The sequence below is a fragment of the Papaver somniferum genome, unplaced genomic scaffold (assembly GCF_003573695.1).
Source record: "Papaver somniferum cultivar HN1 unplaced genomic scaffold, ASM357369v1 unplaced-scaffold_6, whole genome shotgun sequence".
In the NCBI taxonomy this organism is placed as follows: domain Eukaryota; kingdom Viridiplantae; phylum Streptophyta; class Magnoliopsida; order Ranunculales; family Papaveraceae; genus Papaver; species Papaver somniferum.
In genome coordinates this window covers 1,336,334-1,361,802 of record NW_020648748.1, presented here as the reverse complement: position 1 = coordinate 1,361,802, position 25,469 = coordinate 1,336,334, and the positions used below count along the sequence as shown (strand labels likewise).

General features: G+C 37.3%; 4 protein-coding genes across 5 annotated transcripts; 3 read left to right on the top strand and 1 right to left on the bottom strand.

Moving 5' to 3' along the window:
• LOC113343493 lies at positions 1-1,497 on the bottom strand. Its single transcript, XM_026587655.1, has 4 exons — positions 1,419-1,497; positions 1,170-1,295; positions 382-954; positions 1-91 (listed from the first exon to the last, which is right to left on the bottom strand). The coding sequence occupies exons 1-4, from the start codon at positions 1,495-1,497 to the stop codon at positions 57-59; spliced, it is 813 nt and encodes a 270-aa protein (XP_026443440.1). The 3' UTR covers positions 1-56.
• Positions 1,498-7,805: 6,308 nt separating this feature from the next.
• Positions 7,806-8,514, top strand: LOC113343453 (histone H2B.9-like). The gene has a single exon (XM_026587629.1). It carries the CDS (start codon positions 7,838-7,840, stop codon positions 8,300-8,302), a length of 465 nt encoding a protein of 154 aa, XP_026443414.1. The 5' UTR covers positions 7,806-7,837; the 3' UTR covers positions 8,303-8,514.
• Positions 8,515-8,660: 146 nt separating this feature from the next.
• LOC113343452 (UNC93-like protein 3) lies at positions 8,661-12,055 on the top strand. 2 transcript variants are annotated; one of them, XM_026587627.1, is made up of 11 exons: positions 8,661-8,737; positions 9,132-9,329; positions 9,439-9,602; positions 9,725-9,788; positions 9,886-9,999; positions 10,103-10,147; positions 10,301-10,527; positions 10,648-10,738; positions 10,850-10,962; positions 11,076-11,199; positions 11,634-12,055. In XM_026587627.1, the coding sequence occupies exons 1-11, from the start codon at positions 8,735-8,737 to the stop codon at positions 11,823-11,825; spliced, it is 1,335 nt and encodes a 444-aa protein (XP_026443412.1). In that variant the 5' UTR covers positions 8,661-8,734; the 3' UTR covers positions 11,826-12,055. The 2 variants fall into 2 exon arrangements, with proteins under 2 accessions (XP_026443412.1, XP_026443413.1); XM_026587628.1 differs by having other exon boundaries at positions 8,665-8,789; positions 8,989-9,329.
• An 8,290-nt stretch (positions 12,056-20,345) lies between these two features.
• On the top strand, positions 20,346-24,789 carry LOC113343467. Its single transcript, XM_026587638.1, has 4 exons — positions 20,346-20,709; positions 20,800-20,931; positions 23,613-24,017; positions 24,210-24,789. Exons 1-4 carry the CDS (start codon positions 20,585-20,587, stop codon positions 24,349-24,351), a joined length of 804 nt encoding a protein of 267 aa, XP_026443423.1. The 5' UTR covers positions 20,346-20,584; the 3' UTR covers positions 24,352-24,789.
• The last annotated feature ends 680 nt before the right edge of the window (positions 24,790-25,469 follow it).

The following is a 25,469-nucleotide window of genomic DNA, read 5'->3' as shown; positions in this document are numbered from 1 at the left end:
CAGCCATAACTTCAACATGCGGCACACCACAGAAAATATATAGTCCACCTTGTCTCTCAGCCACTCCAATCATCCTCCTCGTAGACCGGTCCTGTATAAGACATAATTTGTTAGTACATTGAATAATACAACTCATCTCATCAATAAGTTGTGTGACTGAAATTAGGTTACAGGTTATCTGTGGTACATAAAGCACGTTTTCAAGTTTCAATCCACCAGGGAGAATCACGGTTCCAATTTTCTCAGAGTATGCATATTTTCCATTAGGCAATCCAACTGAACATGCCCTAATATCTCGTACACTCCTCATGTTAAGAAGTTCATACGTAACATGATTTGTTGCACCTGTGTCAACAATCCAGGATGTTTTATTCTTTTTACCTTGTAGATGAGAACCAGACTTTCTTGAGTTTAAAAACTCCATCACCTCTTGAACTTGTGCTGCTGTAACTCCTACTAGACCCGTTCCATCAGCTGATGACGTACCAGCACCAGCACTCTCCTTTGCTGCCGAAATATGCAGGTTATGAGCACGAACAGGATTTCCTCCTTGTCCTCTACCTCCTCTTCCAGTACGTCCTCTTCCTCCAGTTCTTCCTCCTCTTCCATTCTTTGGTCTGTCTCCCCACCATTCTGGATATCCAATAATCTTAAAACAGCCATCATCAGAGTGTCCTTGTCTGCTGCAAGTTTTGCAGAGTATGTTGGGATCATAAGCACTATTAAGTAGGCGTTGATCAGATTGCACCTTAAAAGCCATAACATTCTCTTGCATCTCTGTAGTCACAACTCCATCTCCAATTTTCAGGCGTTCTGAGTTCACAATTGTTTGATATGCAACATCCACAGACGGCAATGGTTCTCTTGCAAGCAATTGTTCACGCAAAGAGCTGTATACAGAATCTAACCCAATCAGAAAATAATGCAATAAATCTTCTCTCTCAACAAACTTACCTGAGATGCAATATTACAGGTGCACTTTCCACACTTGCATTGGGGTATCTTCATATAAGTCACCATCTCATCCCATATTTTGTTCAATCTTCCAAAATATATAGCAACTTCCTCCGTTTTCTTCTGTTTGCAGTCACTTAAAGATGCTTTTAGTTGGCATATTCTTGTTCCACTAACAACGCAAAATCTTCTCTTCAAGTGTGCCCATAATAGACTTGCATCCTCATAATCTCCCAGAGTTGATCTCACTGATAACTCCAGCGTGTTACTGATCCATGAGACCAGCATTGATTGCACTGCTATCCATTCTTCCAACTGATCCGGATCTTCAGGTCTTGTAACTGTTCCATCAATAAAACCAAATTTTCTTTTGGCTATTAACGATCTTCTTATGGCTCTAGCCCATTCATCATAATTATTTCCTCTCAAAGTTATTGGCGTGATGATATTTCCTGTCCTCGAACCTAGGTAATATACAGGGTTCTTCTTTTGTACATCATATTCCACCGTCTTTCCTTTGGATGATTCAATTTCGTTAACCATCTTTAGTTTTTTTTTTTTTTTTTTAGGTTTCGAAACTGGCTCTTGATGCCATGTTAAGAATTTTGTGTATATTATTTCATGTCTCTTCAAAACTGATTACAAGGATATATATATGTGCGACCACATAATAGAGTCCTAATAGAAATACATTCCATATCAGTCTCGGTTTCCTAGATAAGTCTTTCCTAGACTTTCCTAGTATAAACACATTCCATATCAGTCTCAGACTTTCCTAGTTTATGTTCTAAGAGACGTGTACATCTGAGACCTTCCTAATTAGTCTCAGACACATTCTCAATAGTTGAATACCTAAAAATGTATTAAATTGGTTCCGGCTTGAGTAGTTCAGGAACTTAATCAGAAATTATGAACCAGTAGAATATGTCTATACATACACTAGTTTATATTATGACTAGACCTGGTGTGTCCATAAAGGTGTTGTACACTACTATGATTGTAACAAATAGCAGTAGAATTCAATGTGCTTAATGGCAGTTCAAATGACTTACGGTACAACTCAATCTTCTTCTTCTTCATCATCATCTATGTCAATGCGGATGAACTTAGAAGTTGCAAGAGAACCTATAAATTCTGCAAGAAATTACATCAATAAGTGAAAAACAATGAGTAGATAAAATAACAAATCAGAATTTTACAAACAATGAGTAGAGAAAATATCTGAAACATCTTCGTCATCATCAGTTCCTAAGGTGTTTGGATCAAGATCAACCGGTGTCCATAACCAGATTTGCGTGCAAAGCCTCAACTGTTTTAGGCAGCAGTGAACTTCGATAAGGATCAAACATAAAGCAAGGTATACGATGTTTTATAAGTGTGCAGTGTACTGTTGTCCCAAAGGAACCCGAATATCGTTTTCCCACGGAAAACCAGTTTCTTTTCAAGCTTTTTCTTTCTTCTCCACCGTTTCCTTCTGGTTTCCCCGTCGTCATGAACGGATAATTGGCCGCTCACAGGCTCTGATGATACAGACGCACTTAGTTCTATAGGTTTTTTCTCAATGAGGTGATATTATATTAGGGTTAGGTTTAATTTTTAATTGGAAGATTGGTAGTGGTGGTGGCAGTCGAGAAGTCTTTTCAACAAAGCTAAATCTACACGGTTGCGTCTCAATTTTTATCACCCATGTCAGGTAATGATTATGAATATCCCCTCTCAGTCCGATTCACTCTATAATCACTCTTCTGATATGCCGGAAGTTGTGCTAATTACTGTCAAATATAGCTCTGAATTGACATCTATTTCAATTCCAAAGGTCTTCTCATATACCTGTTTGGTTTTGATTATAGTTCATTGGTTTTTGGTACTTAAGCTTTGACTGAAATCTGAGTTTGGTCTGACATTTATCCATCCGGTCTTTGCGTTTGGTCTAAAGACCAACGCCGACCCGCGTTGACTTGGTTAGACCGTAACTTGCCAATAATTATGTTAACTAAATTAGAAAATACGAAAAGAAAATAAACTTTAATAACCTGCCAAGTCCAAAACAATGCACGTGTATCGGTGTGTTGTATCTAGATTAACAGACAAGATCCGTTAAGAATTTAGTTCATACATAAACATCAGCAGGTTTTCAACGTACTTCTTCCTCCGGTAAGAACTCGTTCTCCCTAATTTTCCGGCGACTCTCATCAAAATTCTCTTTTAATCCATATCCAGCCACAACAATTCAAACTCGTATCAAAAGTTTAGTGTTTATTTGATGCCAAAATCTACTCGTAGCCACTTTCAAATAAACCAGGCGGAAATAAGCTTGATGGTTTATGCATTCTATCAAATACTTGTTGTACGGTGGTTTGTTGCTACAAACATGAGGATGTTTTTGATATCTAATACCATCTGTGTCTTTTTCCTGCAGCAATTTCTAAATTCGACAACCCCCACATTTCTAATTAAATCAAAACTCTTAGAAAACAAAAAATAATTCCATTCATTACCGATTAGCAGAACAAGATCCCAACTCATTCATTGAGTTCACGACCACAATCATATCAAGAGATTCAAGATTCTGTGAACACTTCCGAATACTTTTGACACCAAAGCACAACATCTCTTGCACTCTTGGCTAGCCGCCGACAAAGTTACCTCTTGTTACCACTGCAACCATCAAATAAAAAATCTCAATTTTACTTATGCTTAAAAATCCCAAATTCATCAATCAAAAACAAACAAACCCGATTCACCAAAAACAAGCAGATCCTAATTCATCAAAAACATGCAATGGATCTAAACAAAATTCCCCTAAATCAAACAAAACTAGTTCACAAAATCTTCCTTGATCAAGAGCAATGGTTTCTATTTGCTTATTGGAAAGAGTACCGTTTTAGCCGATTGATTCTTAGGATGTTTTGAGAAAACTGGAAAATGATTCTTCTGCTCTGCTTGAGCTTGGTGGCGAAACTGGTGCTATATTAGCTATCAAGATGGCTTTGATATCAATGGCTGATTTAGAAGAGTTTGTTAATGGGGGAGTTCATTTGGAAGAGTTTGTAATTAGTGGGAAATCTAGGGTTGCGGTTTTAGGATTTGATCGGACTTGGCTCGTTAAGGAATCGCCGGAAAGCTCTCTCAACTTCAGCAACCCGCGGAACTCAACAAATGAAAGTCAAAATCGATTATCGATCAGAAAAATAGACCCGTCTGAATTGATCCCGCAAGTGAGTCACGTGTCTAACGGTGCCATTAATGAATAACAGAAATCAACATTTAACTGAGTCAACGCGGATTAACATTGGTCTTTAGCCCAAACACAAAGAATGGGCAAATGTTAGACCAAACACAGATTTCAGTCAAAACTTAAATACTAAAAACCAAATAACCCTTTTGATTATCAACCTATATTCTATCCAATCGTTGTTAGTTTAGACTCTGTGATTTTTTAAAACCTAATTGATTCAGCGAAGCAATATTTTAACAAAACCTAATTGATTCAGTGAAGCAATTTTTTAATCATCTGCAAAATCCTAGTTCTTCCCTATTTAATCACCATATCTAATTGTATTCTCAAACCTTGTTATGCATCCTTCTTTCTGCTCACTTTCCAACCTTACCACACTTATCTAAAAATTCTCTTCAAAACCCTTTCAGTAGCTCTCCAGCTGAGTTTCTGTATCACCGTGCAAGCTGTTTGGCATGGTGATGTTTTAAACCTAACAAACATGTTACAAGCCTCTTTGAATTTGAATAGTGGTAGGCAGTTTGCTCTAGAAGATATTATCCCACCAAGGTTCATGAATAATGAGCAATTGTGGACAAGCTGCTTGTTAGGAGTCTTTGCTGAACCAGTTAATAGAAACAGCAGGGATGTTAGAAAAGCCCTTTTATTTTAGTGGAAGATTCAAGGAGGCCTCTCTGTCAAGTCTCTTAATGAATTTATGTTTCTGGTGAGGTTTGAGAGAGAAGAGAAATACATAGAGTCTTTGCAGTGGCTACAAGAGTAGTCTATGGTGACTTATTCTGCATCAAGAAATGGGACAAGAGAGAGCAATTGGTTAACTGGATCCCAACTGAAGAAATTTTTTTCATCACAGTGCATAACCTAACTCAAGCTCAGGTGACTAGTGAGAACCTAATTAAGGAGTTACATATCTTGCATGGGAGAAATTCTCTCTTTTTCGTATCCTGTAAGAAAAGAAAATGGGAGGTATTCAATAACCATCATAGCTAATATTAGATTCAGGCAGACACTCATCTTCAGTGTTTATGCTGAAAATGAAATGGGTTTCAACAATGAAGTGTCCTTCCAATTCCATCATTTTCCAAACAACTATTGTGACTTCTGCAAGGTGATAGGTCATAAAATGGATAACTTTGAGCAATTTGTGGCTTATCAGCAACAAGTTGAGGCAACTGATGTATTGGCTGCTATGCAGAACATTGATGAACAACAAAAGGAGCATGAAAATCTACAACAACCAGCTCAGCAGGTTATCCAAAATGACATGATGGGCTTTGATGAGGATAACTTAATTGATTCTGATGAAGAACAAGGTGCATCTGAGATTACCTGCTCTGATTATCCAAAGCAGTTTGAAGTACATCATGCTAGTCAAGGTAGTGCTGGTGAAACACAACAACTCAGTGAGACTGCTAATCCTACCATGAGTGCTCTAAATGCAAATGCAACTCCTTTCCCCCCTGTTGGAGGTGACAACAAAGATGCTTACATGTGAAGGTAGTTCAAAAAAGAGATAGGCATGGTCATTCTCTGAGTTCCGAAGATGATTTTTGGAGTGGTTCTAGCTCATCTCATAACCATCCCCACTTGGATATGGACTATTCTAGGAACTGGCAACTAATGCAGTCTTTTTTTCCACTGGGATGTACCTCTACCAGCTTCGAAGAAACTGAAGAAAACTGAGATTGACTGTCAGCAAACATAGCAAATTCCTGAGATTTCTAAGGACATTCATGTAATTGAGGAGCAAGACAAGTCCATCTTTACAAGCTCCCATCCTCATCAGTGGTTTGGTGGTGAAGGCTCTACTGCCTCTCAAGTCATTGTGGACCCTAAGGCTAAGTGCAAAGAAAAATCCAAGCTTGGATGAGGCGTTTATGACCCCATATGAATCATTAGAAACCTAAATGAACCACAGTGTATACTTAGATTCAGAACCTATGGATCTTTTCTTGGTTGTTTTTTGTTTCAGTCTGCAACTTCTTTTTTTTTTGCTATTATCTGTTCTTTCTTATTTGTATTTAGTTGTTTAGTCCTGTATTAGTTGCTTAACTTCCCTAGTCTGTTTAAACCATATCTTGTACATCCAATCTTATATATAACTACTTTGTGTTAAGTTGTCTTCCTGATTAATTTCGGTGCCTTATTAAAATTTCCCTTCATAATTCACATTAATCTTTTTTTCCTTTAAATTTTTAAGTGTCGGTGTGTTGTTTGTTTTACTAGGTTTCGTTACATGCTTGTACTAAACTGCTTCCCCCTACCTATTATTTATCTTCTGCTATTTATCTATTTTGGTTGTAAGTTAGGCTTCTGGATGATTTTATTTTTCTCTCTAGGTAACTTTTCTAGGGATTTCCTTACTTTTCTATTAATCTTGTAAGACTACTTTCTTATTTTTCTTCCTCAATGAAGCTACTATCCTGGAACGTCCAGGGTTTTGGAACCCCCATTACTAAGGATCATTTTCATTACTTGTGTCAGTACTACAAGCCTGATATAGTTGTTTGGCTGAGACAAAAGCTCCTTTGACTCGCATCGACTCTTTTTTCAAAAATTCTTCCTTTGGTGACTGGTTTATTTTTCCTTCCGTGGAATAGCTAAGGGTTTAGGTTTAGTTATATCCTGGCACAGCAATATTGAACTGAAATTAATTTTGTCAAAATTTAATGTTTGCCATTTTGATTCTAAAATAGAAAATACAGATATAATAATCACATTTGTATACGGAGCAGTCGAAGCAGAAGAAAAAATCGACAATGGACATATATCATGGAAATTGCGCAACAAGTAAACAAGCATTGGGTTCTAATAGGCGACCTATATGTAATACTAGACAAAAATGAGAAACAAGGTGGGACCATAGCTGGATCCAGCAACAGTAAATCCTTCGTCATCGATGCTATAGACACTTTGGGCTTACAAGATGTGGTGTACGAAGGATCGCCATTCACTTGGTCAAACAACCGCAAGGGGAGGCAAACATATGCAAACGAATTGACAGGGCGCTAACTTCATTCCTGTGGTCGCATAAATTTCCGGATACTAAGGTAACTCACCTCCAAAGGGTAAGTTCTGATCATATGCCTATTTCATTGGACTCAAACCCAGAAAAATATAGGATCCAAAAAGCATTTAGATGTCTTCGATCCTGGTTAATTCATCCCACTCTACCTACGGTATTTGATGCATCTTGGAAATTACACTCCGCAAACTCCAATGGAACTTCATTCACTGGGCTTATAAAGTTACTCTCCTCCGATTTAGCCGATTGCAACACTAATTTCTTTGGGAACATACACAAAATTATCAAATCCTTAAACAATAAAATTACTATTCATAGATCTGGAAACATCTTTGAACAACTAGATACCCTAAAAAATCTTCTCGCAGAGTTAGGAAAATGGTATAAAATAAAAAAATGATTATTATCGTCAACTCTGGATATGTTGTGATTCTTTTTCTCTTTTTGGCTTCTTTAATATTTCTTTTAGAAAGTATTTACTGGCTACCCTAATCAACCTAATATGGTGCTCTAGTAATTTCCTCTCCACCAATCATACTATTTGCCCAAACCTATAAATAAAAAAACCAAACGATTCCAATTCTCCTCCACCAAAATTCCATCTCTCTCAAATCTTAACAATGGCACCGAAGGCAGAGAAAAAACCATCAACAACAGAAGAAGATCAACAACAAGAAGAGAAGAAATCATCATCACCAGCACCATCACCAGCAGAAAACAAACCTGCCAAAGCAGAGAAACGCTTACCAGCAGTAACAAAAGAAGGATCTGGTCTGATCGAGAAAAAGAAGAAAAAAATGAAGAAAAGCAATGAAACATACAAGATCTACATATTCAAGGTTCTGAAACAAGTGCATCCAGATATTGGGATCTCAAGTAAAGCAATGGGAATAATGAATAGTTTCATAAATGACATTTTTGAGAAATTAGCCCAAGAATCATCAAGATTGGCTAGGTATAATAAGAAACCTACAATTACGTCGAGGGAGATCCAGACATCAGTTCGGCTCGTTCTTCCGGGAGAGTTGGCGAAACACGCTGTTTCTGAGGGTACCAAAGCTGTTACCAAATTTACTAGCTCTTGATTCAATTAGGGTAATAAGTAATAATTTCCTGGTGAAAGTTAATGTGAATTTTTGCTGGTGAAAAATCATGGTGGATTTTTTTTGCTAATAATAGGGTGAATTGCTGTATTTAGATCCGTATTTGATTGATGAAATTGATGTTTTGTTTTTTTGTTCATTGGATTCGAATAATTGTACCTATCTTGTTGGATAAAATTTTAAAGTGTTGTTCCTTTGTCATCTGGTAAAATTTTTGATAGACATTATGCGAAAACATGACATCGTGGATATGCAGAAACACGTAGATGTGAATCATTGTCGACATTATCTGTCGACGTATAATTGAGATATTGTAATTTAACATGTTACAGGTGGAGATGGCTGTGAAAATAATCGACTCATAAACTTGGTACGGGTTTTGAAGATGATATAAATCTAGGTGCAGTGTATCACATGGTATCGTGCTTCTCTCTTCCCACCGCCACAACTGTTGCTTAGTGTAATCCTTGTATGAAATTCAGTATACAATTCTTATTTTTCTTTGTGTTCTTGATAAGTTGATAATACTACATTTCAAAACAATTTTTTGTTGTTAGAGAGTTTTGTAAACGCTGATATTACGAAAGTTTTCGAAGCAATATAAGTATAGTAGATCCTTTCACCAGTGAATACTGAAAATTCATTAAATATATGTGTTTGTCTGTTAGGAATTTAAGATTTCTTCTATTAACATTGGGATATTGTGAAGTGGATAACTCCGGGATCTCGAATACTTCCTCGTTCCAAAGTCTTAGTTTAATTTGTAAGATACTTTGGTGCCTTCGTAAAGTGATCTTGTTCTTGTAAGTAGGGTGTAACTGGTTGGAGGCATAAAGAGACACTTGAAAATATCATGGATTGTGTAAATTTAGGGGATGTAGAAGCACCTCTGATTCCTGGGAATACAACTCAAAATTATACCAAAGATGTCCATATACTGAGCTGTGCTTTCTTGTTAATATTTTTGGCTTACGGTGCTGCTCAGAATCTGCAGAGTACTGTCAATACTGTGAGTAGTTTCAAATTCATATATTTTGCTAATTGTTATTGAATGTTTTCTTGTGGATTTAAACAATTTCACTTTTGGGTATTTGATACTTCGTTTTTCATTTTTTCAGGAGCAAAATTTGGGTACTACCTCACTGGGAATTTCATATGTATCCTTCACTTTTTTCTCTCTATTTTCTTCAACAACAGTTCGGTTGTTGGGTTCGAAGAATGCTTTGATTTTAGGCACAACTGGATATTGGTTATATGTAGCTGCGAATCTGACACCATCTTGGTAATTCATTTTGATTAGTTAAATTTTTTTCTGAATCATTGGTTTATACGATAAGATCACTTTATTAGTTTCATTTCAAAGCAGGAGTAAACTAGCTAAAAAAGTGATTTCCCTTCCTGCAGGTATTCGATGGGACCTGCTGCTATATATCTTGGTTTTTGTGCTTCAATTATTTGGGTTGGACAGGTTAGCTGGCCAGTATTCTATTTTATTTCATTTCATTTTCTATGCTTTAATTTCGTTTGGGCGTGAAGGCGTGAACCAGTATGTTGGGATTAATCAGGGAACATATCTTACTTCCGCTGCGAGAAGCCATGCCAATGATTCCCAGTTACATGAAGGAACGGTCATTGGGAACTTCAATGGAGAATTCTTTGGAATGTTTGCAAGTCGACAGGTGCGTTTTCCTGCGTACACAAATGAGGATTATGATAACTTGGTGCTTCCATTTCTTTCTGTTTTTTTATAGACTTTCTTACGTGATTCTTTTCATCCCGCAGTTCTTTGGAAATTTTCTAACACTAGCTTTGTTGAGAGATGGAATGGTATGTTAATCTCTTATGATCTTCGGCTCTGCAACTTAGCCTTGCATGTTACAAATTGCAATATTGTATCTACAATTGTTAGGTGGATACTTTAATGAATATTCGATTTTATAGATGACCCCAGTGATTGACAGTTTTGGTATATTTCTACAGGAAGGAAAAACTAGTGGAACGACATTTTTGTTTGTGGTCTTCCTTGGAAGCATGACCTTCGGAATCATACTAATGTTCTTCTTGCATGAACGAGATGATGATGGGCGAAATCTCAAAGCACAAAAATCTTCTCTCAGTATAAAAGTTACTGCTCCTTTATTGGACCTGCGAATGCTGCTAATTATCCCACTTATCGCATATTCAGGCTTACAGCAAGCATTTGTGTGGTACTGTCTATGTTCTAATCCGTTGTATAATTCTTTTATTGAACACTAGTATAATTCGCATAATTTTTCTTGTTTCCCCGTTCCCTGTATATATTACTGTTATTATGTTTTACGTATTAGGGCGGAGTTCACCAAGGAAGTAGTTAAGCCAGCACTTGGGGTGTCAGGTGTGGGTGGTGCAATGGCAGTGTATGGGGCTTTTGATGCAATTGTAAGTACTAAAAGCTGATAAGAATTAGTACATACAATTGACCAGCAGTAAAGGTTAGAGTCTGACAAGGCTTTGGCTAATCTAAACCTGCTATGATGTCTTTTGTATCAGTGTTCATTGATAACTGGGCGACTCACCTCAGGTCTCTCTTCAATTGCTGTCATTACTCCTTGCGGAGCTTTTGTTCAGCTTATTGTACTTCTATGGATTTTGCTGAGTTACAGGTACACATTCCATGAAAGCTGAATCCTAAATCTGAAATTTTGTATGTCATTAGCTATATGACCGTGTGCCTGACAAGGAATTGATTTGCTTTATCCGATCTTTTTTGATGCAGTGCAACTAGCGGTGTTCTTGGTTATGTCTACCCTCTTTTGATGGCAGCTATGTTAGGTATTGGAGACGCAGTATTCAATACACAACTAAATGCGTTGCTTGGAATCCTTTTCAAAGATGACACGGTAAATTCAGATTTTGATTAACTTGACACTGATACTTCAAATTTCGCCCGAGTTTGTATCCTTCGTTTGGTTTCTTGTGCGCTTGATCCTAATCAAATTTAATAACCTCAGCTCGTACATTGCCTTATCGAATTTTCAAATCGAAACTAGTCTCTCTTTACGGCTAATTTGTTGAAAATTACTAGTTTTGCTGATTGAGCCCGACCAGTATTATGAACTCACATGGAAGCAGTTCAGCAAAACAGAATCAAGACCGGTTTAGATGTTCTACTCTATTTTATTGCCACACAAACACGTTGACAACTATGCTAGAGTAGTCTAGAGAATTATTAATTTAGGCCTAACTAAACTAGTTTCTCTTCTGCAATCCTTTGTGTATAATCTGTTGTGGCAAGCTTATTAACGATGCTGTTTTTTGGGCTTGTGTGCTGTAGCGAGGTGCATTTGCTCAACTCAAGGTTTGGCAAAGCGCAGCAATTGCAATTGTGTTCTTTCTGAGTCCGCTCATCACATTGGACGCGATGTTAATAATAATGATCACTGCTCTATTCTTCGGAATGGCTTGTTTTTTCTTTCTAGCTCTGCACTTAGACAAAACTGTCTCTTCTCAAGTTCTCCTATCTTAAACAGTATCTTGATATATTAACGGAAAACAAATGGAATGTGTTCTGCAAAGATGAACATTGTTTTTGGTTGTAACTTTGAGATTCGCTGCCTTGTAACATTATAAGAGAGTTGTTTGGCTCTAAATAACCAGATGAGCGACTAGTGCAATGAAGCCGAACTTGTAGACATTGGGACCATTTGTTAATTATTGTAAGTGTAGTTGCAGGTTTCCTTACAACCACACCCTAGTATGATCTAAGAAATCTATCACTGAATATGAAATTCAACACTTAACTTTTATTGATTTTTCTTATTAATTTTACAAAACTCTCGAGAACACTCAAAGGGAAAACAATTCTCTTTACAGACTTTCTCTCTAACTTTATTCTTCACCACCACAAAAGATCTCTTCCTTTACTCGAACTATTAGGTCCTTATACAAAAATTACATAGTGGATGACAGCTAAGTTCCCCACATTTTCGGATTTGGCTTGCGATCTTCTCGTGGATTCACAAAGGTCCTTCTTGCACATATTCTTCAATCTAGCTAAATCTTCATGCTTTTCTCATGTTCGAGCTCACGTCACTTATTACATCATTCTCCTATTTATCTGTGACGACTTCGCACACACTTATTAGTAGAAATTCGTCAAAGCATTATTGCTGCGATATTTTGTTCCTATATTTTACCTCTTCCCACGTCTTTATCTACAAAGAAGAAAATGATGTGAGAATCTATCCTCCGAAATGCCGTAACTACCTATTTCTCGATATTCTCAGTTTTGGACAACTTTCCATGAATCAAGCACCGTTCTTTCCCTTTTTTACCGACACGTTCCATTTCATCGTGTCATTCCCTTTTGCCTATTTAAGAGGAGAACCTGCTGAAAGAATATCTCTCTTCTTTTACTTCGTCTTCCCCATCTTCATCTTCCTTATTTCTTCGTCCTCTGCAACTTTCCTTTCTTTCACTCTTTACAAATTTCACTGCCTACTATCGTTTCTACGGAGGCTCCAAGGTTAGTTCCCTTATTGATTTTGCTGAAATTGTTCTTATACTGTTTATTTTCTATATTAATCTCCACATTATGTTAATCTCCACATTATGTTGTCATGAAATTCTGTAACTAGGGACTTAGTTATTACATTACATTCCAATCTCTTACTCCCTCCGTCCCACTATTAAGTGACCTAGTGTATAACTAAATTACACTAGGTTACTTAATAGTGGGACGGAGGTAGTATTATCTTCTCTTGTTTTTATTAACTCAAGCTTACTACGTTCACAGATTTCTTTCATCACTTTTTTGGATATTACTTCCCAAGAATTCTTTAATTTTTGAAGAATGTCTACCACAAAATCTTATCCGAATCAATTTGTATATGTTAATTACACAATTTATTCTCGAAACTACTCAAATTCTTCATCAATTATCTCTTTCTTTTCTAAAGCACCATGACAATCTTCAAGCTTATTTTCCAATAAGCTCCACCAACAAGAACAATCCGAGTTGATTTCTAACGTCAAAATGTACTTGCAGGTTTCCCTACAACCACACCCTAGTATGATCTAGAATCTATCACTGAATATGAAATTGGACACTTAGCTTTTATTGATTTTTCTTATTAATTTTACAAAACTCTCAAGAACACTCAAAGGGAAAAAAATTCTCCCTACCGACTTTCTCTCTCTTACTTTCTTCTTCACCACTCCAAAAGATCTCTCCCTTTACTCGAACTACTTGGTCCCTTATATAGGGAATTACATTGTGGATGATAGCTAAGTTTCCTAACATTTTTGTGTTTGGCTTGCGATCTTCTCGCGGATTCACAAAGGTGCTTTTCGCACATATTCTTCAATCTCGCTAAATCTTCATGCTTTTCTCATGTTCGATCTCACGTCACTTATTACATCATTCTCCTATTTATCTACGACGACTTCGCACACACTTATTAGTAGAATTTCGACAAAGCATTATTGTTGCGATATTCTATTCCTACACCGGGGCTGTAATCCCCTTCTCAAATTCCAGTATCTTTTTGGTCGGGTCAAATTAGTCGGGTCCTATAGCCCCTGCGGTTATCCCCTACACAAATTCTGGTATTTTGTTGGACGAGTCAAATTAGCCGGGGCTTATAGCCCCGACTGTAGTCCCCTGAACGAATTCTGGTATATTATCTGTCGGGTCAAATAAGTCGGAGCCTGAGGCCCCAGCCGTGGTCCCTTATGAAATTCCAGTATTTTGTTGGTCAGGTCAAATTAGCAGCCCTCGGCCATAGCCCCTTACACAAACTCCAGTATTTTATTGATCGGGTCAAATTAAACGGAGTTATAGTTCCTTACGCAAATTTCAATATCTTATTGGTCGGATCAAACTATCCGGGGCTGTTGACCCCGCCCATAGAAAAAAAGTCATATTTAAATTGACTAATTCGATGAGTGGAATATATCCGTTGGTTACGAATAGTCTTCATGGTTGTCTTCGAGAAGGGAAAAAATAGTTTACCTGTTTCTTTTTCTTGAAGCAATAGTCTTCATGGTGGGTCATCCACTATTACATTATTCGAATAAGAAAATCAACCTTATGAGAAGTGATGTTGAATGGAGATAAGTAATAGATTAGAGAATAATCTCATACCAATAACTAAAAGAAATGCTTCAATAAAAAAAAGTCAATAACTAAACGATCGATTCGTAGGTGTATATATCCTGCATAGATGATACTGAGACAATCGTGGTAAGTCGTTTTAGGTTAAGAAACTGTTAGATTATTAAATCCAATTAAAATAAGGAAACTCGAAAGAGAAACGTGATAATTAATTTCAGTTTTGGTGATTAGGTTAGGTTAACTTTGGTCCGAGCCGCGGCAAATTACAGTCGTGATTAGTTTAGGTGATTAGGTTGGGGTTAACTTTCGTCCAGGCAGCGGAAAATCAATGCCGTCCAAAATAATAAAATCTCAAAGGATCGGATGGACGTCTATATAAAACATGTTACCCATCAATCCGAGCCATGGGATGAAAAAAATCAATGATCGGATTTGCCAGTCTACACACAACATTTTTTTTTATAATATAGATTGTATTTTTGTTGTTCATATTTGATTTTATTTTACTACAACTTACTTATTCAAGTCCTTTCATGTCTTGAATAAGTAAAGTAGAAATCTTCCAGTCTTTTATACGATAAAAGCACACCAGATAGCGGAGTCTGTATTTGCCTTGACGAAGGGACTCCTGAATCAGCAAGATCTTAATATAAAGCATTCGGGATTAAGGTAGCTGTCATCAAACGAAAAAGCAAGTTAGATGCATTGATCAGAGTACTGAATGCACGTGAAAATTACAATTCTTCCAGATCAAAAACGTTTGGGCAAAGTGAACGCAGGGTACTAGGATTGCAGAAAAGGGACAAAAAGCAATTTTGACCAGGGTATTGTCTCACCATGTGACATAGAGTTTGAACTTTAAAGAGATGCATATCTAATACACTATATAAAACTAAACTGACATTTCACAAGGGAGAAGTGTTTGGTACCATTATTTTACTTGACTATGGGTCTGTATACACATTGAGTCACCACCCTACACGTATCCAAGGATTCATACGTGGAGGGGTACAACTAGGGGCCATCAAGGCACGATGCGGCATCAACCACCCTAGGAGAGTCTGTCCTACGGTGGATATCGATATCTGGGCGATCCACGGATGAGAATCAAGGGGCACGGAAGGAAGCAAACTGTTGAGAAGCATTGGATAGTAGCCGAAGATCTACTTTAACCCATCTCGAGGAGGATCCCAGATCAACGGATGAGATCGAACCATCTGACATAGAAGTGGCAGGCGTCGCAGACAGCTGACCGCGCGTGCAGACAGCCCAACCATCCGCATTAAATGCTCTGAACAAGGGGCACGTGTTAACCAGCCAACGTTGGAGACGAAGACTACCCAGCGGAATTTCCCTCTCACCGCTGGGGCCAGAGTTTAGAACCGAAGCCACCCAGCGTGATCAACACATAACCCAAGAAGATAAGGATAACATCTGTCTCAAGTGGGGTCCACGCTCAACTACTATAAATACCCTTTTCCACGTAGAGAGGGTCAAGCAAGTTTCAGTTAGAAATCTTAGAGAGAGAAATAGAGAAAAGCAGAGAGAAAGATTGTCGAATCCAGAGCTAGGCTTCGAGATTCACTTAGAAAATTATTTAATCATGTTTGTAACCTCGAAAAGACATGGTGAAACAACCAATTCCCATGGACGTAAGCCTTAGTACTTTACCACGTAAATCGCTGTCTCATTTACCTTCAGTACTGATTCTTATATTTTAATTGTTTAATCTTCGTTGTATAATACTTACTCACAGCACAATGTCTTAAATATTATACCTATGATCGGACAATGACGAGCCCTAAGGCTTCGAGTCAAACGATCATCGAGATCACATTCTTATTTCCACACAATAAAGCTTTTTATAAACTTATGCTCGACGCGAACATTGTTTGTGAACACGTTGATACCAGCATTATTTTTGTGTTCACAATCTGGCGCTAGAAACAGGGACCTTGTCCTGGTAAAGATTTATCTTTCCTGTGATTTTTCCCTTTATTGAGTTCTCAGCGCTATTCTTCATGTAATAGTGTCTTGGGAAAACTTTTATTATTATTTCTCACGCTTCTTATTACGAAAAACGATGCTTTCTTATTACGAAAAACGATGCTTTCACTATAAAAAAAACGTTATTCTCTGTAGATCTAAGTTTTCCAAATCTTTACAAAGTAAAAACTTTCATTACAGAAACTTTGTACGTTTAAAATCTACGTTTTTCTAGGATTTGTTCGAAAAAATGATATCTTTGGTGGTACAACAATGCTCTTCTACCCAAACCAAGTTTTCATCTCATACTTTTTTATCGAAGATAAACCTAGTAAAACATTTTTTGGAACCAATAGGTAGTGTTAAGTATCTTTTGGTCAAAAGAACTTTACAGAAAAAACGATGATTTTTCGAAGGGTTGGTTTTGAATGACTTTTCAACCCGATCAATGAAACAAGTCTCTTGATAATTTTTCAATAAAACCCATATATCCGATCTATGTTTTTAACGTGTTGTAAAGACTCGGAACTCCTATCTACGTTTTTAACATATAGATCTACAACCTGCTAAGAAAATTTCCCTAAAAACACCTTCTTTCAGCGTGTGAAAAGAGGAATACCATCTTTCGTTTTTGATTAACGTTGTTAATAATGTGTTATTTTTAGAGGCAAAGAACAAAGAGATCGAAGATGGAGAAAACAAAAGATGTGGGAAAGACTAAAGACTCATCCAAGGAGACGCCGACGACACCACCTGTTATCACATGTAGCAAGCAGAGGGGTGAGAAAACTAAGTCATCAAACCAGAAGCCAAATACAACAGAGATCACATCACCACTGAATGCAAAGGTTATAGCAGCGGCAGCGGTCAAAACTATGGCGGCTAAAACAGAAACAACGAAAGCGGCAATGACCTTCACAGCCCAAGAGCAGCGGGAAGGATTTGCTGACTCGACGATGCATCCACCAGTATTGGGAATGCCAACGACAAATGAGCAGAACAGGACTTTGCCAGCTACTCTACCTTTGCTTACCTTAAACCAACCACCAACCCCTTGTATTGAACCACTTGTAATCACATTCGAGCCTCTTATGCCCTTAATCAAAACAGGTGATGAAGATCATACTGTGACAGTTGAGGGGAAAGGGAAGGTTGTGACTCCAGACCAAGGATCCAACCACTCCTTACAGTTGATTGCGGAACTTGAAAAACTAAAGAACAATCAGAAGGTATATGCAGAGGCGGTGGCATTGTTAGCCAAAGAAAACCAAGAGCTTAAGGACAAGATTGCCCATAGCACAACAACGGTCCATCCGCACGACGAGGAAAATTCCAAAACACCGGAGCCTAACCGCGAACAAAGACTCATGTTGACCAATGCTAGGGATCCCGAACCTCTAAACCGAAGGGTTAATATAGGAAACAGGTCTCCCGATGCGAACCATTTTCTAGAAGATCCAGACTACTTCGATCGCGAAGAAGCTTCAGAACGATCCACCGTAAGGGAAGATCATCAGCGAGCTATGAAAGATCTTCGTGCAGAGATGATGAAAGAGATCAAACAACTGAAATCCAGTCATGGGGGAGGAAGGTTGGAAGAAGTAAGAGAAGCCAACACCTACATTGTTGAGTTAGCATCCATAAATCGTCAAAAGTTGTACTCTTTTTCCTTCGTTTCAGGTTTTATCCCACGTGGTTTTTCCTAACAAGGTTTTAACGAGACAACATCTTTTTGACATTTAATTATTTTATTTTATTTAAAATGTTGATATTTTTGCTCTTTTTCCGTCGCCCAATTTGTTTTTCCCCCATTGGGTTTTACTGGCAAGGTTTTTAATGAGGCAGTTTAATTCAACATGGTGGTCATCCAAGGGGGAGTGGTTTATTTTGGTTATTTTATGGATTCTCACCATTAACTAGGTCATTTTTTTAGACCAAATCAACATAACAAGCCCTTAGTAATTTGGATGTCATTTCGATCCACATTAGGTATTACCACAAATACAATTTTGTAATTTATTTACATCTTGGCTCTATGTTTAAGAAATTACATCAACAACTTCTGCAAATCATCTCGGAAAGCTAGCAATCCATGACACAAGTTCTCAATATGTTGAAGAAGAATGTAGACTCTGCAAAGTATTAATCGAAGACAATGCTGCTTGGGCAACACAAAATAAGACTTCATCAACTATATGATATATTCATGAAAGCACGACGATCATCTGCATTCAAGAAATCATTCATCGAAACTTGGAAGTATGGACTCAAAGATTTGCAAGCCAAGATTTAACTGAAGTACTTATCACGTGGAGCATCATAGTTAAGGTATTTTACCGGACTATCACGTTGTACTCTTTTTCCTTCGTCAAAGTTTTGTCCCATTGGGTTTTTCCTTGTCAAGGTTTAATGAGGCAACATATGCATGTCCAGCTTCGTTCTAAGTTTACTCACAATTATACTCTTTTCCCTTCGGTCAAGTTTTGTCTCTTTGTGGTTTCCTGACAAGGTTTTAACGAGGCAATTAGTTTAGACACAATGTCATCAGGGGGAGTGTTATAAACATGTAATTACGTTAAGAATATCTAGGGTGAATCTCGTTTATTATTGGGACGCCCTTGTGTCTAGTCTTATAAATATGGGCTCTAATGTTTTTCTAATATACATGTGAATAAGAAGTCTCTCTCTTTTCTTCTCCATATTTTATGTCTCCTTATCCTTTTACACGACTTTTAAATAAAAGAAAAATTCATTTTTTTTTGGTGGTGTTAAGGCTTTTAACGCAGTTACTCAGTTTTTCGGGCCTTGACTTACATCTTAAAGTTAAACCCAATAAGTTTAACAAACAACTCATAGTGGCCGGAGAGTTCAAACCCTAGAGCGACATCACATCAAATCAAATCAAATCTTAGTAATTGTACGATTACTCCAAGAATCCTATCTAGAAATTTTCACAAGTTATCAACATACATGAAATTTGCATGAATCCTAATATTTATAACTGTACGATTAATTGTAAGTTCGACAACTAAATACACCACAAGCTTTTCGACGGTGATCTAAAAAGTGCAAAGGCTTCATCGAAGATCACTCAATACAGTGGAATAAAACTTTACCTATCAATAATAGATGCCGTCATAGAATATCCAATTGGATACCTCCTCCCTATAATGTTGTGACTATTAATTGCGATGGATCCTATTTAAATAACTTGGGGGTACAATACTAATCATTTAAAATTATGCAGGCACACAACTGGCAGCAAAATGTATCCAACTAGAAAGCATAAGGAGCGCTGAGGAGGCTGAATGTTGGGATTGTGGGAGGCTGTTAAATGGGCGCATTCTCTCAATCTATAGAAGGTGCATTTTGAAATTGACGCAAAGACGATGGTTGATGCAGTTGTGAAGAATTCCTCCTATAGACTCGCGCCTTCTCCATATGATTAAAGATATTCAAATCTTTTTTAGTAGTAACTACTCTTGGAAATGTTATCACATTTCAAAAAGAAATGAATAAAGTAGTTGATATTCTCTCTGGATTATCTAGAATAAATGGATTATCATGTACTTGGTCTAGCTTTTCTCCCATTGAGATCAGATCTAAACTTCTTGTAGACAGGCCACAGCCATGTAACTGATATTTTTCTTAATACAATTATCTTTTCCTTCAAAAATAGATAAATTTGACTTTGCATGTGAGGAAATAAGGAGGCATGGTCCAAAAATCTACCTTCTAACCAAACATATTCTATATTTTGTCTAAACGATCGAGAATTTACCTACTAACCATACTTTTCTCTATGATTTATTTTTATTTGCGACTTTGAGATGATAGTTGGGCACACCTTACTAAATAATTTTTCCCAATACTTTTCTCAAGTCGCAAAACAGGCCTTTATCCTTCTTTCTCCGGTTTTTTGGGCCTTGGCTGATATCTTAAAAACAACAAACAGCTCCTAGAGAGTTCGTTTTGCGAGTTTAAACCCTCGACGCTAGAGCGACATCAGCTCAAAGATCTTTCGATCCAAATTCCTGCCCTCTCTTGACTGCAAATCTCTAAGAATCCGAAGATTTCAGCATTTGCTCGGGCTCCTGTTATCATCTTAAATCGCAAGTTTTTACAAATCAGATAAACTTTGATTTGTAAATTGTCTACTCACTTCAAGTTGATTAAGGTGCATCATGGTGGAGGTTAAAGATTGGGAAGTCTCTTCTGATGGAACACAGGATTCAGAGGTTAATTTACAAGACAGTGATGAAGATGAGCTTGTTTCTATGTCTGGTTCCATACCTAAGTTACAAATTAGGTATGAAATTTTTATTCAGAATCAATTTTTAAATTAGTTATTTTCATAATTTCATCTTGGTTTGTTTGTTTTAACTCTTAATTTCTTTAGGAAACTTAAATCGAAGGTCCGCTGGAATTCAGAGATGAAAATGGCAGAGGTATTAGAAAAGAAAGGTAGATGTTGGGGTACAACAGGAATTGTTCGAAACAGTAACACTTATTTATCGATTGAGGAGACCGTGTAAGTGCATCATCTTATTATGTTTTCTGGTGGTGAATTTGTATGTTTCGATTGAGATTAGTTTAGATTATTGTGGCTGAATTGTTTTTTGAATCTTGGCCCATTGTTATGAAAGTAATTAGAAGTTGTATTTGTGGATAATCCGTTTAGGTGTAGAATTATAAGCAGAAGGTCAGATGGATTCAACATGTTTTGCTAAATGTGGACACCATTTTTTCCTGATAGATTGGCGTTCGGGTTGGCTTGGAACAATCCGAAACTATTTCATTAGAGTTCGAATGATAAACCTGCTTATCTTGCGGGTTTAGAATTCCCTGTTTTTAGGGGAACCTAAAAAATTGTGGGAATGGAATAGTGTTCCAGGGAATATGATTCCACACCTGTGAACTAAATGTGGTCTAAGAGTTTGTTTGGTTCGAGGGTATGAAATCACTTTCCTGGAATATCATCCCATTCCTGTGTTCGGGGATTGGATATTGAAATGTATTTCCCTGATGTGGGTTTCACTAAATTGGGATACTTCTAATCCCATGGAGGAAGGTGGGTTTGTTAAAATTGCTGGGGGTAAAGTCGATACTGTTAGCAATTATGGTAGGAAAATCAATGATCTGTTCAACATGTAAATTTCCCTCTCCAGAAATCAACTCATTTTAAGACCTTAAACCATCACATGTAGATAGCATATCCACGGTAAACTTTATGTTACCCCGGCTTTTTATTCAAGTCATGGAGTGATGGTTTCCTGAGTTATAAAATATGCTGAGGATGATGTATGCAATGAGGAGAATTATAAGTAATTATAAGCAATTTTGGGACCTTTCGGTAAGTAAGTAGAAGTTGTATTTGTGGATAATCCGAAGAAAATCAAATCGATGTCTTGCTAAATGTGGACACCATTTTTTCCTGTTAATGCATGTTTGGTTGGCTAGGATGGAAATGCAAATGTGACTTTCCTGTTTTATGAACTATTTCACTAGAATGAGAATCGTACACCTGCTAATGTTGTGGGTTAGCTATTCACTCTTTTTTGGGGAGCCTAAAGAGTCGAGGGAAACGATGTCTCTCCTGATCTTGCAAACCAGATGTGGTTGAGTGGTATAGCATTCCAGGGAATGTGATTCCCTGCCTGCCAACCAAACGTGGTTTAAGAATTTGTTTGGTTGGAGGGAATGAATTCGCTTTCCTGGAATGTCATCCCATTCCTGTGTGGTAATTGGATTGAGAGTTTATTTCTCTGATTCTTTAGGTTTCACTAAGTTGGGGTACTCCTGATCCCATGGAGGAAGATGGGTTTGTTGACAGTGCTGGGAGTAAAGACGGTATTGTTAGCAACTATGGTAGGTATAATCAATGACTGAACATATCAACAGTATGTATAGATAAACTCCCAGGTATCTACAACCTTGTCTGTAATTGAAGTTTTTGTTTAGTTGTAAGATCTTTGTCTACTATCAGTCATTCATAGTGTGTTTTTAAACTCTTATTGCTAATTCGGCGAATTACCTCAGTAGAAATCAACTCCTTTTAAGACCTTAAACCACCTTAAACCATCACATGTAGATAGCATATCTACGGTGAACTTTATGATTCCCTGGCTTTTGATTCAAGTCACGGAGTTTTGGTTTTGTGAGTTATAATGTATGCAATGAGGACAATTATCATATCATGAAGTCATCCCCTTTATTGTTGCTGTCTTGGTGATCATTGGATTATTTCCTTGTATATGACTAGCAACCAAGGTTTTTAATGTCGATTTACAGTGGCCTGCTTGTCATTTGGATGATTCTCACTGAAAACCACACCATCCTTCCTATGTTGTGGGTTTAGTATACCCCCATTTAGGAGAACCTAAAACGTCATGGAAAGCAATTCTTCCTCTAAACACGAGTATTAAACATAGAAGTGCAACCACATTTGCTATCCCATTCCCCCAACCAAACATACTTAAAGTTAGTTTGGTTGGCGGGAATGGAAACGCTTACATAAGAATGATGATTCCATTCATGTGTTTTGTAAGTGGTTTGAGAGAGGAATGAGCTTCCTGATTTTTGGTTCTCTCAAAATCTGGGTGAATACTGAGAGTAAAGTGTTATAATCACTTGAATATGATGTTGGTCAGGTTGGTGTTCTTCAGAAATTAGTTCCTGCATATGACTAGTAGTAACCAAGTTTACCAGAACTTTTGTGACTGTGGCCACAGAAGGATTATGCAAGGTTTGAAAGTCGATTTTGGGCGAGGATGAACTGTTCTCCATATGGATCATCCTTACTGAAGTCTTAATTTGTTGTAGATTTACGTTAGGATGATCTATGTCGTATGGAGTGTAATCATACCCGAAATCAGACTTTTGGCCATCTTCTTATTGGCTCATGAAATCTTAACCACGTCTTTGAATCACAGTTTTTCTTCCTTTCGCTGGTCTACATAAGTAATCAACTAGTATTCAAGACGGGATACATCGTATTACCTCAACTTGTTTGTTTGTCGTCCCTTTCCGCTTTCCTTGCATAAACTTGTACATGTCATATTAGCTACCTGAAGGTATAATATTTTTTCTTCAGAAGATTGGGTTGGAATTTTCTGCTTTTGTTTAGTTATAGATGGCTTGACATCTTGACTCAAACCCAAATTAGTCAAATTCTAATATCGAATCTAAAACTCTGTCTGTATCTTCTCTTAGGTTCATGGCTGAACTAGGAGCATTAGTTCTTGTTAACAGTGATGATTCACTTCTTTCTTTAGGAGATATGTATGCTATGCTTACAGAACAAAAGAGCGGTTGTAGTTGGGATTCTTTTAAAGCTTATGTGCACTTGAAATCACTTGGATATATTGTTGGTCGTCATGCTGTTCAGTGGACCTTGAAGAAGGACAAGCAGCGGGGTTCTACTACCTGTGTTGGGGACTCGGACGGCAGCAACGGAACATCAATAACCAGATCGCAAGCTGAGTTCTCAATCACTGACGGTCTGAGAGACATTCATATAAGTAATGAAGCCACACCAACTTTTGATGTGTATTTGCCTAACAACAAATTCAAGAAGTCTTCTCCCGGTGAACCTGATTTCGTGGTATATGTAACCAGGTAAACCCACTACTCATTTCCATGCTTTTTAGTCCTTTATGTTCTCTATGATGATTTTATTCCTTGTTTTTTTCATTAGTGTTTCATCACTATAAGCATCACCACAAACTTCATTCTATAAAAGAAGAAACTTCTTATCAATCTCGTAGCTGATTTTTTGGTTCTAATAAGCATTCTTTTTAACGTGTGAAGGGAGGATGATCCACCTTCTAAAGAAGAGATTGAAAACCTAAAAACAAGGTCTAAAGGTGCCCTTATGATCTGTCAAGTAGAATCTTGTCGGGTCAGTTTGTTTTCGTTCAAAAAGGTGGAGACTGTAGTCTTCTTGCCATGATCCACCTAATCAGCTGACTGAACATCGTCTACATCAGTCTTCTATGATATAATTAATCGAGCGAGTAATGATTTAACATCATATTTTACGCATTGGTCCGGTACAAACAATGAAACAATACTGAGGAGATCAGGGAACAACCAATCAGAAGATGAGGTTTTAGGCTGCTGGGCAAAGTTATTCTCTCTTATCTTTTTTGATTCAATGCCGCTATATCCGTGAAGGGGCGAGGGTCGCATTCGCGGCCTCTCGAGTTCAAAAGAATGTGATAGGAATCTACTGGGCTTCTCAGTGGTTCATAAATCGAACATGTTGTTTCTGGTTTAGTGGTTCAAACTTCAAAACGAAACAAAAATCTTATCTAATCCTGTCACCTATAATTTTGATGTCCGTTGAATTGAACCGTTAGATCTGATCATTTTTTCAAGATTTATAAATAAACGGTCTAGATTAGTTGATCTAACAAAATATAGTCAACTTTATCATCTCTAGTCTAGCTAAAATCAAAACCGCGCCAAATTGGAAATCACTCTGGTAAAAGAAAATTTTAGTGTTAATTCCGGACAAATTTTGTTTTATTTATTTGTATTATCTCTTCAATGAATTTTAGGATCTTTCTGTAATTGAAATCAAGATAGAAAGAAACCCCAAAATCTTGATTTTATTTTAGCCGGCTAAGTTTTTATCAGAGCGGTACAGGGAACGGGAATGGAATCTAGAACCGGTGTCATAGCGGTATAGGTACCGCTTCCAATGGGATTCCCGGAAGGTAACCGGACCAGAAAAACCGATTAAACTTAGCCGTCCAGATGAATGAATATTATCCGTCGATGGTAGGCTTCCTTTCTTATACTGTCGAACAGAAATCAAAATGTATTCACTCGTTCGTTCTTTCCTGCCTCTTTTTCTTTTTTTTCTCAACCGAAATATGTAGACTGGAGAAATCAAATCGAGATTTTAATCCAATCAAATCGAATCTCGTTAGCTTCTTCTTCTTAACCATCTCTGAAAAAATCAAATCGAAACCTAGAAGAACAGATTGGATGGTTATTTCAATGGGTTTCTGAAATTGAAGGTTAGGGTTATGGAGGAAGTTTATGTTAATGGAGAATCGATGA

What these genes read in the sequence shown, in the direction of transcription:
- LOC113343493 (XM_026587655.1), bottom strand. Translation starts at nt 1,497, where the DNA reads ATGGTTAACGAAATTGAATCATCCAAAGGAAAGACGGTGGAATATGAT. An exon ending in GAACCCTGTATATTACCTAG is followed by an intron (nt 1,296 to 1,418) that starts GTTCGAGGACAG and finishes TTGATGGAACAG; the next exon opens with TTACAAGACCTGAAGATCCG. An exon ending in GTCTGGTTCTCATCTACAAG is followed by an intron (nt 92 to 381) that starts GTAAAAAGAATA and finishes TGTCTTATACAG; the next exon opens with GACCGGTCTACGAGGAGGAT.
- LOC113343453 (XM_026587629.1), top strand. Translation starts at nt 7,838, where the DNA reads ATGGCACCGAAGGCAGAGAAAAAACCATCAACAACAGAAGAAGATCAA.
- LOC113343452 (XM_026587627.1), top strand. An exon ending in GAATGTTTGCAAGTCGACAG is followed by an intron (nt 10,000 to 10,102) that starts GTGCGTTTTCCT and finishes TTCATCCCGCAG; the next exon opens with TTCTTTGGAAATTTTCTAAC. An exon ending in ATGGGGCTTTTGATGCAATT is followed by an intron (nt 10,739 to 10,849) that starts GTAAGTACTAAA and finishes CTTTTGTATCAG; the next exon opens with TGTTCATTGATAACTGGGCG.
- LOC113343467 (XM_026587638.1), top strand. Translation starts at nt 20,585, where the DNA reads ATGGTGGAGGTTAAAGATTGGGAAGTCTCTTCTGATGGAACACAGGAT. An exon ending in ATACCTAAGTTACAAATTAG is followed by an intron (nt 20,710 to 20,799) that starts GTATGAAATTTT and finishes TAATTTCTTTAG; the next exon opens with GAAACTTAAATCGAAGGTCC. An exon ending in TTATCGATTGAGGAGACCGT is followed by an intron (nt 20,932 to 23,612) that starts GTAAGTGCATCA and finishes ATCTTCTCTTAG; the next exon opens with GTTCATGGCTGAACTAGGAG.